Raw genomic sequence first — 13,081 nt, forward strand, 5'->3', positions numbered from 1 at the left:
TTTTTAAGATACAAACTATTATAGAGTAGTCTATTTATTTCCTAAAGAAATGACCCAGTTGAAAGGATTGGGTTGATGACTGTGGCAGTTATTGATTTATTACCTCTTGACTGCAAATTTGCCCTTGTATACATTCTCTGCAATCATGGACAGAATTGCCTTAAGCACCCTCCTGTATAGTGAGCACATTGCTAAGCTTTCTCAGCAGAGGGCTTTGGAGGGGCATTGCAGAAAGAAGGAACTCTCCTGCTGTTTCTGGTGGCTGTGCAGTAGGCTAGTGTTTTTGGTATGGGGACATCCAGTGGGGCTCTTCCCCAGCCATGTTCCCAGAATAAGCAATCTTTTGCCAAACTTGCAGCCTCATCCTGGCCTGGTGATAACCTTTCCTGGCCTTCCACATTAGCTACAGCACCCCAGCACTCCCTGTCTGTGAAGGCCTCCTGCTTGCATGGGCACTCCATTCCCCATGCAGGCCCCCTGCACAGCTCATCTTTGTCCTGGGCCCTCACCCACTTGTCCACACCCCTGGTTCCTGGTTGCCTGAACCCTGCCTGGACTACAGAGGATTCCCTTCTGCTTGTCCAGCAACTGCAGACCAGCTCTAGCCTGGGAAAACCAATGATCTCTGCTTTCCAGTGAAATGGACTATACATTTTCCAATAAGGCTGAACCACAGCCGTGGGGAGGGACCTTCTTCCAAGTTTTTTTTGGACGCCATCCCTCAGCCTTAGGCATACCACATAGAGATTCCTTTTATCTTATAGTCACTCATTTATCATAGTTTAGTAATTCTTTATATCAAACTTCCCCGGTTTGGCCCACTGGGTGGTTTCTACCTCCTCATTGGACCCAGACTGTTAGTTACAATGATGAGAAAGATTATAATTGCAAGGATTCAGCACAAACTGGTACTTAGAATATACTTTTTATTTTTTTTTAAATACCCTCTCTTGAAAAAAATACCTCACCTTGTCAGTTTCTTTTCAGTATATTCTTTAATATGCTTGCCTCTTGTTAGTTTCCCTTGGACATTTTTACAAGTTTTTTTCTTTGTGGAGTATTTTTCCAAAATGTTTAAGAATCCATTCAGCTCCAAGGGCTATATGTCAGTCATTTTTACTTTTTCCCTCTATTGGAAGAACAACTTATACTTGCTATATATATATATATGTATATGTATATATACATATACATACATACTGGCCAATCATCTCAGACAGGAAATAAACATATGAAACATCACACAGACATTGCCACAGCTAACTCTGTGTGTATATTGATTTGGTTTTCAGAAGAACCATTAAGCCTTCATGGATTGCCCCTAGGAAGTGCTAACTTCTGAGAATTATCATTCTGAATGTGTCTTTCTATCTGAGCTTACATTCCCTCTTAGAGTTCACATATTACAAACATATATCTTCTTTTTCTTTTCTTAAAAAAAATCTCTGGGTCACATTCAAATTTTAGTTTCTGTGCTAAAATTATAGTGCTCTGTGTTCCCTTTAAATATTCTGCCCCTTTGGCAAGACCTTCAATGCCTTTTATCCATCCTTAATTCAAGTAGAGAGGGGTAGTGGAAAGTCACTCTATTAATAGAAGAAAGCAGATGCTGTTCTACCATTCCTGGAGCCTCACAACCCTTGTTCATTCTTACCTTAGCAGCTATAGTAGTCCATGGTGATGCTTGAGTTAAGGTACTGCTCCCCCCTCCCTTTATTTCCCTCTCTCTTCTTCACTCTCTTACTCTCTTTCATTCCCTCTTTCTTATTTTCCCTCTCCCTTCCTTCCTCCCTCAACTACCCACCCATTATAATTAGGATAAAATTTAAACTCCTTGCCATAGGTAATAAGGCCACACGTAATAAGGCCACATAAGATCTAGCTGCTGCTTGTTTCTCTAACTTCTCAAGCCTCTGTCTTCCTCCATTTTGTCTCATGGCTGCCTCCTTTTTATCTTTTTTATCCCACTTTCAGTGCTTCTCTTCTGAGATGCTTTTCTAAATACCTAGTCACCTCCATCACCACTATGCCATTACCCTATCACTGATGTGATATGCTTTGTTCATATGACTTTATCATGAATTATGGAATCATTTTATGTCTTTTTTGTTTATTATCTTTTTCCTTTATTAGAATATAAAATCTTCGATGGCAGAAATATGATTTGTCTTTTTGATGACTATATACCTAAAGACTAGAACAGTTCCTGGCACATGGTAGGGATTTAAAAAAAAATGTTGACCACCTGCGTATATATGGGGCATTGAACTATGAACTGTGATTATTGGCAAATAAATAGAAAATGTATTATCTCCTGCCACCCCCAAAAAACTGGATAAACATATTTAAGGTGCCCTATTGTAATTTTTTTTTCCAGATGCAGGTAGTCTTGCCATTCTTACTATTGGGTCAGGGGCCTGGTGGTATCTGGGGCATGATGAAGGGTACAAAATGCAGGAAGAATATAGTACCAAACTGCTTGACAATAGTCACATTGCTCTATTCAACTGAAATTCTCATATCCAACACTCTTTTTTGATCAAGTCTTGGGAAGGCCTATTAAAATGCAAATGAGAGTGATTAAAATGTTAACCTACATGTGTAGATTATAGGAACCATTGTTACTGATTATCTACTTAATAGCTTTCAGACAATAGTGGCTCGCAGGCATGTTTTAAGCCATGGAATTTTTTCAAACAAAAAGCTCACCCAGGATTCCATATCCATATGGGTAAGAATGACTGATATTCTGGCTGAAGCAGTGGTATCGGAACTGGTACTCTGCCCCATGGGGCACCTCTCCTGACTCCTGCCCCTCAAGGTAGTGCCCAAAGTAGCACATGAGGCCCAGAGAGCTGAAGTTACTTATCCAGTCTTTTGTTGTTGTCGTTGTTTGAGGCTAGGTCTTGCGCTGTCACTCTGGCTGTAGTGTAGTGGTGTGTCACTGCAGCGTCAAACCCCTGGACTCAAGTGACCCTTCCACATCAGCCTCCAAATGAAGAAGGAATTAATGAAATCAACTATAACCTAATAGTAGTAGTAATAGATATTTTAAAATTCTCTTAAAGCTGCTGCAAATTGTGACCCCTCACCCCCACACTCAAGTTAAAAGGGAATATTAACAGCCTGTCTTCTCTCTGTGGACAGTGGACCTTATCTATACTCCCCAACTCCACATTCCTCAAAGTTTATTACAGGCCCAGAGAGTTCCTGCTTACCTTCCTGCAGGGCTGCAGGGTCACAAGACTGATAAGTTTAGGTTGCAAGACCTGTTTCTCCCAAGATGTAAGAAATGTTGTAATGCTGTATTTGTTTCTTGCTTCTGTGACTCGCTTCCTGCCTCACATGGTTCCCGCCTTAAGATGTTTAAAAGTAGGAAAAGCCCTTTGTTCGGGGCTCAGACTTTCTGGACCTATGTCCAGCTGAGCCAGTGATCACCTTAATTTAGTAAACTCTCCTGAACCTTTTCTGGTCTCTCCAGTCTTTGCTTGTCTCGCAACACAAAGTGCTAGGATTACAGGTGTGAGCCACTGCACCCAACCCTCCAAAGTCTTAAAATGATCAACAGCAACAAGACTAAAGACAAACTTCCTGAATTCTAGTGGCCCATGCTTTTACCTGTGTTATCCTATAAACCTGGATGAAAAATACTATAGAATCAGATTAGAGGCTAGTATCAGGAGTTCCTACAGAGAGAGAAAATTTAGAGGTTTTCAGGACCCACATGTCCTCGCTTAGAATTCTCTCTATGACTATGGGAGAATTGCCTCACAAGACTTCTCTTCTGACTTGGAAATTCATCTAGAGCTTGTCTTTAGTGGTAGAAATAAACAAACAGGACTGCTTTCTCCAAATATTTATTTTAAAATTACTTTATCACTCTGAATTTTCATGCATCAGAGAGAACTTTTACCCATAGGTATCTTGACTTCCCATTGGTGAAGAGTGGTATGGCTCTGATCATGAAGGGTAGGCTCTTTTCATGAGTATTTTTAGATTTATTTTTAAGTGCAAGCCCAGATTAGAAACATCTCATTTAGCTGAATTGGTGGCTTATGGATCAGCCATATTGTAGATTCTCTGCTCTTGCTAGTTGGGAATTCAGAGCCAAACATAGCATCTGGCCTGCTAGTAGACAGTCAATAAATTTTTTTACTTAAGTGAATGAATTTCAGACTTTTGTGTTATTTAACAAATATAGTTTAACAATATATTAATCTGATTTCCGACTACATGTTGAGGTGGGTGTACATTATTTGTGCCATATGCAATTGTTATATCCCAGGCATCAATGATACTCACACGGAGATCCTGGAAAATGTCCTTTATGATGAGATATTGAATGTAACCATGAAAGTCACTAAATCTTTCTGCATCATTGTACATCTCCCTAATGTTTTCTGTTTTGATGATAACCACAGTGTCTGGGCTTCTCAGAAGAAGATGCTGAATGGCTTTGTGGACATTGAGGGCCCTTCGGATAAAAACATCAATGGGAAAGGGCCTGAAATGCTGGCCCAGAGAAATAACAATGACAGTATTTTTTTCTCCTCCGGTTCTGTCAATGGCCCGGGTGAGGTACTCCATCTCTTTGACTGAATAGGTCATTGATGCTATCAAGGGATAACAATGTTTTTGCCACTGGATGTTGATGTTCCTATCCAAATCCACAGCAAGCTGGTGTTGCAGTTTTCCAGATTCATGCAGATCTACTGACTTCAGTGCTGATAAAAAATATGCAATCCCAAAATAAAAGGAGGATATAGTTACCAAGATTGAGTAGATATAAAGATAGAAGAGATTTGATTGGTATAATTAAATAAGCTAATCATGTCTAATTTATTATAGGTTTAGATGAGGGGATGTTTTTGAAAATTATTTGAATGTCAAAAGTGTTATGTAGCTTCTTAGATTAAGATGGTGGATAGGAGGCAGGACTAGCTTGCAGCTCTCACTCGGACAAACAGAGCAGCGTGTGGAGACTCACACCATGAACTTCTGCTCCAAGAACTGCCACAGGAACATACCAGGAAAGTCAGAAGAATCCATAGACCCTTTGAAGGAACACGATCACCACTGCAGGCTCTCTGAGATGCTGAAAAACTGTGTCCCTAGGGCAAGTTTGCATCCTGCCTATAGGACAGCAGCTGATGTGCTCTTGAAAGTGCCACCTGCTGGCTGGAGGCCAACCAGCACACTAAACAAAAACACAACCAAAGACCCTCACAGAGTCCACTTCACTCCCCTGCTAACTCCACTGGAGCAGGGGCTGGTATTCAAGGCTGCAAGACCTGAAGATTGGTCACATCACAGGATTCTTTGCAGACACTCTCCAGTACCAGCCCAGAGCCCAGTAGCTCCACTGGGTAGCGAGACTCAGCAGAGCAAAAACAATCACTACAGTTTGGCTCTCAGGAAGCCCCATTCCCAGGGGAAGGGGGATTAAACCACATCAAGGGAGTACCCTGTGGGACAAAAGAATCTGAATAGCAGCCCTTGAATCCCAGATCTTCCCTCTGACATGTCTACCAAAATGAGAAGAAACCCAAAAACCAATTCTGGTAATATGACAAAACAAGATTGTTTAACTCCCGCAAAAGACTGTACCAGTTCACCACCAACGGATCTAAACCAAGAATAAATCTATGAATTGTAGGAAAAATAATTTAGAAGGTTGATTATTAAGCTAATCAAGGAGGTACCAGAGAAAGGTGAAGTCCAACTTAAATTAAAAACATGATACAGAATATGAAAGGAAAATTCTTCAGTGAAATAGATAGTATAAATAAAAATCACAACTTCTAGAAATCAAGGATGCACTTAGAGAAATGCAAAATGCACTGGAAAGTCTCAGCAATAGAATTGAACAAGCAGAAAAAAGAACCTCAGAGCTAGAAGACAAGGCTTTAGAATTAACCCAATCCATCAAAGACAAAAAGGATTTTAAAAAATGAACAAAGCCACCAAGAAGTTTGGGACTATGCTAAATGCCCAAACCTAAAAATAATTGGTATTCCCAAGGAAGAAGAGAAATTTAAAAGTCTGGAAAACATATCTGAGGGACTAATCGTGGAATATTTCCCTGGCTTTGCTAGAGATCTAGACATCCAAATCTAAGAAGCTCAAAGAACACCTGGGAAATTCATCACTGAAAGATCATTGCCTAGGCACATAGTAATCGGATTATCTAAAGTCAAGATGAAGGAAAAAATCTTAAGAGCTGTGAGGCAAAGGCATCAGGTAACCTATAAAAGAAAACTTATCAGATTAACCACTGATTTCTCAGCAGAAACCCTACAAGCTAGAAGGGATTGGGGTTCTATTTTAGCCTCCTTAAACAAAAAAATTACCTGTCAAGAATTTTGTATCCAGCAAAACTAAGCTTCATAAATGAAGAAAAGATAGTCTTTTCCAGACAAATGCTGACAGAATTTGCCACTACCAGCAAGCATTACAATAACTACTAAAAGGAGCTCTAAATCTTGAAGCAAGTTATCAAAATACACCAAAATAGAACCTCCTTAAAGCATAATTCTCAAAGGACCTACATGAAATAACGCAATGAAAAGAAAAACAAGGTATTTAGGCAACAAGTAGCACAATGAATAGAATAGCATCTTATATCTCAATACTAATATTGAATGTAAATGACCTGAATGCTCTACTTAAAACATACAGAATGGAAGAATAGGTAAGAATTCACCAGCCAAGTTTCTGCTGTCTTCAGGAAAGTCACCTATTAATAACATATAAGAACTCACATAAACTTAAGGTAAAGTGGTGGAAAAAGATATTCCATGCAAATGGGCACCAAAAGCAAGCAAGAGTAGCAATTCTTATATCAGACAAAACAAACCTTAAAGCAACAGCAGTTTAAAAAGACAAAGGGGGACATTATATAATGATAAAATAATTCAACAGGAAAATACCACAATTCTCAATATATATGCATCTAACACTGGAGCTCCCAAATTTACAAAACAGTTACTAATAGACCAAAAAAATGAGAGAGATGGCAATACAGCAATAGTGGGGAACTTTAACACTCCACTGACAGCACTAGACTGGTCATCAAGACAGAAAGTCAACAAAGAAATAATGGATTTAAACTATACCCTACAACAAATGAACTTAACAGATATTTACAGAACGTTCTACCCAACAAGTGAAGAATATACATTCTATTCATCAGCACATGGAACATTCTCCAAGGTAGAGCATATGATAGGCCACAAAACAAGTCTCAGTAAATTTAAGAAAATCAAAATTATATCAAGTACTCTCTCAGACCACAGTGGAATAAAATTGGAAATCAGCTCCAAAAGGAACCCTCAAAACCATGCAAATACATGGAAATTAAATAACCTGCTCTTGAATGATCATTGAGTGAACAATCAAATCAAGATGGAAATAAAAAAATTCTTTGAACTGAATCATAATAGTGATACAAACTATCAAAACCTCTGGGATACAGCAAAAGTGATGTTAAGAGGAAAGTTCATAGACTTAAATGCCTACATCAAAAAGTCTGAGAGAGCACAAATAGATTAACTAATGTCATACCTCATGGAACTGGAGAAACAAGAATAATCCAAACCCAAACCTGGCAGAAAAAAAGAAATAATGAAGATCAGAGCAGAAGTAAATGAAACTGAAACAAAAGTAATACAAAAATAAATGAAACAAAAAGCTGGTTCTTTGAAAAGATAAATAAAATGGATAAACCATTAGCAAGATTAACTAAGAAGAGAGAAGATCCAAATAAGCTCCATTAGAAATAAAACGGGAGATATTACAACTGATACCACAGAAATATGAAAGATTATTCAAGGCTACTATGAACACCTTTAAGCACATAAACTAGAAAACCTAGAGGGGATAAATTCCTGGAAATGTACAGCCCTATTAGATTAAACCAGGAAGATATAGAATCTCTGAACAGACCAGTAACAAACAGTGAGATTGAAATGATAATTAAAAAACTGCCAACACAAAAAATTTAGGATAGATTCACAGCTGATTTCTGTCAGACATTCAAAGAAAAATTGGTACAAATCCTATTCACACTATTCCAAAAGACAGAGAAAGAGGGAATCCTCCCTAAATAATTCTATAAAGCCAGTATCATCCTAATACGTCAGCCAGGGAAGGACACAACAAAAAAGAAAACTACAGACCAGTAACATCCCTGAAGAACAGAGATGCTAAAATCCTCATCAAAATAGTGGCTAACCAAATCCAACAGCTTATCAAAAAAGATAATCCACCATGATCAAGTGGGTTTCATACCAGGGATGCAGGGATGGTTTAACATACATAAGTCAATAAATGTGATACACCATATAAACAGAATTAAAAACAAAAATCACATGATCATCTCAGTAGACACAGAAAAAGCATTTGAGAAAATCCAGCATCCGTTAGGATTAAAACCCTCAGCAAAATCAACATAGAAGGGACATACCTTAAGGTAATAGAAGCCATCTACAACAAAACCCTAGCCAACATAATACTGAATGGGAAAAAGTTGAAAGCATTCCCTCTGAGAACTGGAACAAGACAAGAATGCCCATTGTCACCACCTATCTTCAACGTAGTACTGGAAGTCCTAGCTAGAGCAATTGGACAAAAGGAAGAAATAAAGGACATCCAAATTGGTAAACAGGAAGTCAAACTGTTGCTGTTGCTCATGATATGATAGTATACTTAGAAAACCCTAAAGCCTTAACCAAAAAGCTCCCAGAACTGGTAATTGAATTTAGCAAAGTTTTAGGATACAAAATTAATACACACAAATCAGTAGCTCTGCTATACACCAACAGCAATCAAGCTGAGAATCAAATCAAGAACTCAACTCCTTTCACAATAGCTGTAAAATAAAATAAAGTAAAATAAAAACCTTAGGAATACCTAGCCAAGGATGAGAAAGACCTCTACAAGGAAAACTACAAAACACCACCCAAAGAAATTATAGATGACACGAATAAATGGAAACACATCACATGCTCATGGATGGGTAGAATAAATATTGTGCAAATGACTGTACTGTCAAAAGCAATCTACAAATTGAATGCAATTTTCTTCAAAATACCACCATCATTCTTCACAGAACTAGAAAAAACAATTCTAAAATTCATAAGGAACCAAAAAAGAGCCCACATAGCCAAAGTAAGACTAAGCAAAAATAACGAATCTGGAGGCATCACATTCACCTGACTTCAAACTATACTATAAGACCATAGTCACTGAAACAGCATTGTACTGACGTAAAAATAGGCACACAGACCAATCGAACAGAATACAGAACCCAGAAATAAAGCCCAATACTTACAGCCAACTGATCTTTGACAAAGCAAACAAAAACATAAAGTGGGGGAAGAACACCCTGTTCAACAAATGGTGCTGGGATAATTGGCAAGCCATATATAGAAGACTGAAAGTGGATCCTCATCTCTTACCTTATACAAAAATCAACCCCAGATGGATCAAAGACTTAAATCTAAGACCTGAAGCCATGAAGATTCTAGAAGATAACATTAGAAAACATTAGTCACTGCTGTTTCAGTGACTATGGCTTTATAGTATAGTTTGAAGTCAGGTGAATGTGATGCCTCCAGATTTGTTCTTTTTGCTTAGTCTTACTTTGGCTATGCGGGCTCTTTTTTGGTTCCTTATGAATATTAGAATTGTTTTTTCTAGTTCTGTGAAGAATGCTGGTGGTATTTTGAAGAAAATTGCATTGAATTTGTAGATTGCTTTTGACAGCACAGTCATTTTCACAATATTTATTACTCTTCTAGACTTTGGCTTAGGCAAAAACGTCACGACCAAGAACCCAAAAGCAAATGCAACAAAAACAAAGATAAATGGATGGGACTTAATTAAACTAAAAACTTCTGCATAGCTAAAGATATAATCAGCAGAGTTAACAGACAACTCACAGAGTGGGAGAAAATCTTCACAATTTATACAGTCAACAAAGGACTCATATCCAGAATCTACAAAGAACTCAAAGAAATCACCAAGAAAAAAAACAGTCCCATCAAAAAGTGGGCTACAGACATGAATAGACAATTCTCAAAAGAAGATACACAGATGCTGAACAAACATATGGAAAAATGCTCAATATCACTATCAGGGAAATGCAAATCAAAACCACAGTGTGATACCACCTCAGTCCTGTAAGAAAGGCCATATTCAAAAAAATCAATAATGTTGGTGTGGATGCAGTAAAAAGGGAGCACTTTTACACTGTTGGTGGGAATGTAAACTAGAGCAACCACTAAGAAAAACAATGTGGAGATTCCTTAAATAACTAAAAGTAGATCTACCATTTGATCCAGCAATCCCACTTCTTGGTATCTACCCAGAGGAAGAAAAGTCATTATACGAAAAAAATACTTGTACACACATGTTTCTAGCAGCACAATTTGCAATTGCAAAAATATGGAACCAGCCCAAATGCCCATTAATCAATGAGTGGATAAAGAAGATGTTTGTATATATACACATATATATAAAAGTTATATATATAATGTTATATATAAATATATATGTGTTTTATATATATATATATATATACACACACACACATATATAAAATGTTATACACACACGTGATGGAATACTACTCAGCTATGAAAAGGAATGAAAGAATGGCATTTGCAGCAACCTGGATGGAATGGGAGGCTATTATTCTAAGTGAAGTAACTCAGGAATGGAAAACCAAACCTTGTATGTTCTCACTCATATGTGGGAACTAAGCTATGAGGACACAAAGGCTTAAGAATGATACAGTGGACTTTGGGGACCCTGAGGAAAGGGTCAGCGTTGGCGAGGGATAAAAGACGATACATTGGGGGATGGAGCCAAGATGGCCGAATAGGAACAGCTCCGGTCTACAGCTCCCAGCATGAGTGACACAGAAGACGGGTGATTTCTGCATTTCTGTTTGAGGTACCGGTTTCATCTCACTAGGGAGTGCCAAACAGTGGGTGCAGGACAGTTGGTGCAACGCACTGTGCATGAGCCGAAGCAGGGCGAGGCATTGCCTCACTCGGGAAGTGCAAGGGGTCAGGGAGTTCCCTTTCCTAGTCAAAGAAAGGGGTAACAGATGGCACCTGGAATATCGGGTCAGTCCCACCCTAATACTGCACTTTTCCAACGGGCCTGGAAAATGGCACACCAGGAGATTGTGTCCCGCACCTGGCTCGGAGGGTCCTATGCCCATGGAGTCTCGCTGATTGCTAGCACAGCAGTCTGAGATCAAGCTGCAAGGTGGCAGCGAGGCTGGGGGAGGGGCGCCCGCTATTGCCCAGGCTTGCTTAGGTAAACAAAGCAGCCAGGAAGCTCGAACTGGGTGGAGCCCACCACAGCTCAAGGAGGCCTGCCTGCCTCTGTAGGCTCCACCTCTGGGGGCAGGGCACAGACAAAAAGTCAGCAGGAACCTATGCAGACTTAAATGTCCCTGTCTGACTGACAGCTTTAAAGAGAGTAGTGGTTCTCCCAGCATGCAGCTGGAGATGTGAGAATGGACAGACTGCCTCCTAAAGTGCGTCCCTGACCCCCGAGCAGCCTAACTGGGAGGCACCCCCCAGTAGGGACAGACTGACACCTCACTTGGCCGGGTACTCCTCTGAGACAAAACTTCCAGAGGAACTATCAGACAGCTGAATTTGTGGTCTCATGAGAATCTGCTGTTCTGCAGCCACCGCTGCTGACACCCAGCCAAACAGGGTCTGGAGTGGACCTCTAGCAAACTCCAACAGACCTGCAGCTGAGGGTCCTGTCTGGAAGAAGGAAAACTAACAAACAGAAAGGACATCCACAGCAAAAACCCATCTGTACATCACCATCATCAAAGACCAAAAGTAGATAAAACCATAAAGATGGGGAAAAAACAGAGCAGAAAAACTGGAAACTCTAAAAAACAGAGCACCTCTTCTCCTCCAAAGGAATGCAGTTCCTCACCAGCAATGGAACAAAGCTGGACTGAGAATGACTTTGACGAATTGACAGAAGAAGGCTTCAGATGATCAAACTACTCCGAGCTATGGGAGGAAATTCAAAACAATAGCAAAGAAGTTAAAAACTTTAAAAAAAAATTAGACGAATGGATAACTAGAATAACCAATGCAAAGAAGGGCTTAAAGGAGCTGATGGAGCTGAAAGCCAAGTATCGAGAACTACGTGAAGATTGCAGAAGCCTCAGTAGCCGATGCGATCAACTGGAAGAAAGAGTATCGCTGATGGAAGATGAGATGAATGAAATGAAGTGAGAAGGGAAGTTTAGAGAACAAAGAATAAAAAGAAACGAACAAAGCCCCCAAGAAATTTGGGACGATGTGAAAAGACCAAACCTATGTCTGATTGGTGTACCTGAAAATGACGGGGAGAATGGAACCAAGTTGGGAAGCACTCTGCAAGATATTATCCAGGAGAACTTCCCCAATCTAGCAAGGCAGGCCAACATTCAGATTCAGGAAATACAGAGAACGCCACAAAGATACTCCTCCAGAAGAGCAACTCCAAGACACATAATTGTCAGATTCACCAAAGTTGAAATGAAGGAAAAAATGTTAAGGGCAGCCAGAGAGAAAGGTCGGGTTACCCACAAAGGGAAGCCCATCAGACTAACAGCTGATCTCTTGGAAGAAACTCTACAAGCCAGAAGAGAGTGGGGGCTGATATTCAACATTCTTAAAGAAAAGAATTTTCAACCCAGAATTTCATATCCAGCCAAATTAAGCTTCATAAGTGAAGGAGAAATAAAATACTTTACAGACAAGCAAACACTGCGTGATTTTGTCACCACCAGGCCTGCCCTAAAAGAGCTCCTGAAGGAAGCACTAAACATGGAAAGGAACAACCGGTACCAGCCACTGCAAAAACATGCCAAATTGTAAAGACCATCGAGGCTAGGAAGAAACTGCATCAACTAACAAGCAAAATCACCAACTAACATCATAAGGACAGGATCAGATTCACACATAACAATATTAACTTTAAATGTAAATGGGCTAAATGCTCCAATTAAAAGACACAGACTGGCAAACTGGATAAGGAGTCAGGACCCATCAGT

At 39.5% G+C, this 13,081-nt stretch overlaps 1 protein-coding gene across 1 annotated transcript in view; it reads right to left on the reverse strand.

Annotated features, from left to right (window-relative positions):
- Positions 1-3,841: 3,841 nt before the first annotated feature.
- Positions 3,842-13,081, reverse strand: part of NXPE4 (neurexophilin and PC-esterase domain family member 4) — a 35,238-nt gene continuing 25,998 nt past the window's right edge. The window contains exon 6 of the mRNA XM_032167466.1: positions 3,842-4,724. Within this exon, the coding sequence (XP_032023357.1) occupies positions 4,189-4,724 (536 nt within the window). The 3' untranslated portion in view covers positions 3,842-4,188. The remainder of the gene's footprint in view (positions 4,725-13,081) is intronic.

This window comes from Hylobates moloch, unplaced genomic scaffold (assembly GCF_009828535.3).
Source record: "Hylobates moloch isolate HMO894 unplaced genomic scaffold, HMol_V3 SCAFFOLD_11, whole genome shotgun sequence".
NCBI classification, from domain to species: Eukaryota; Metazoa; Chordata; class Mammalia; order Primates; family Hylobatidae; genus Hylobates; species Hylobates moloch.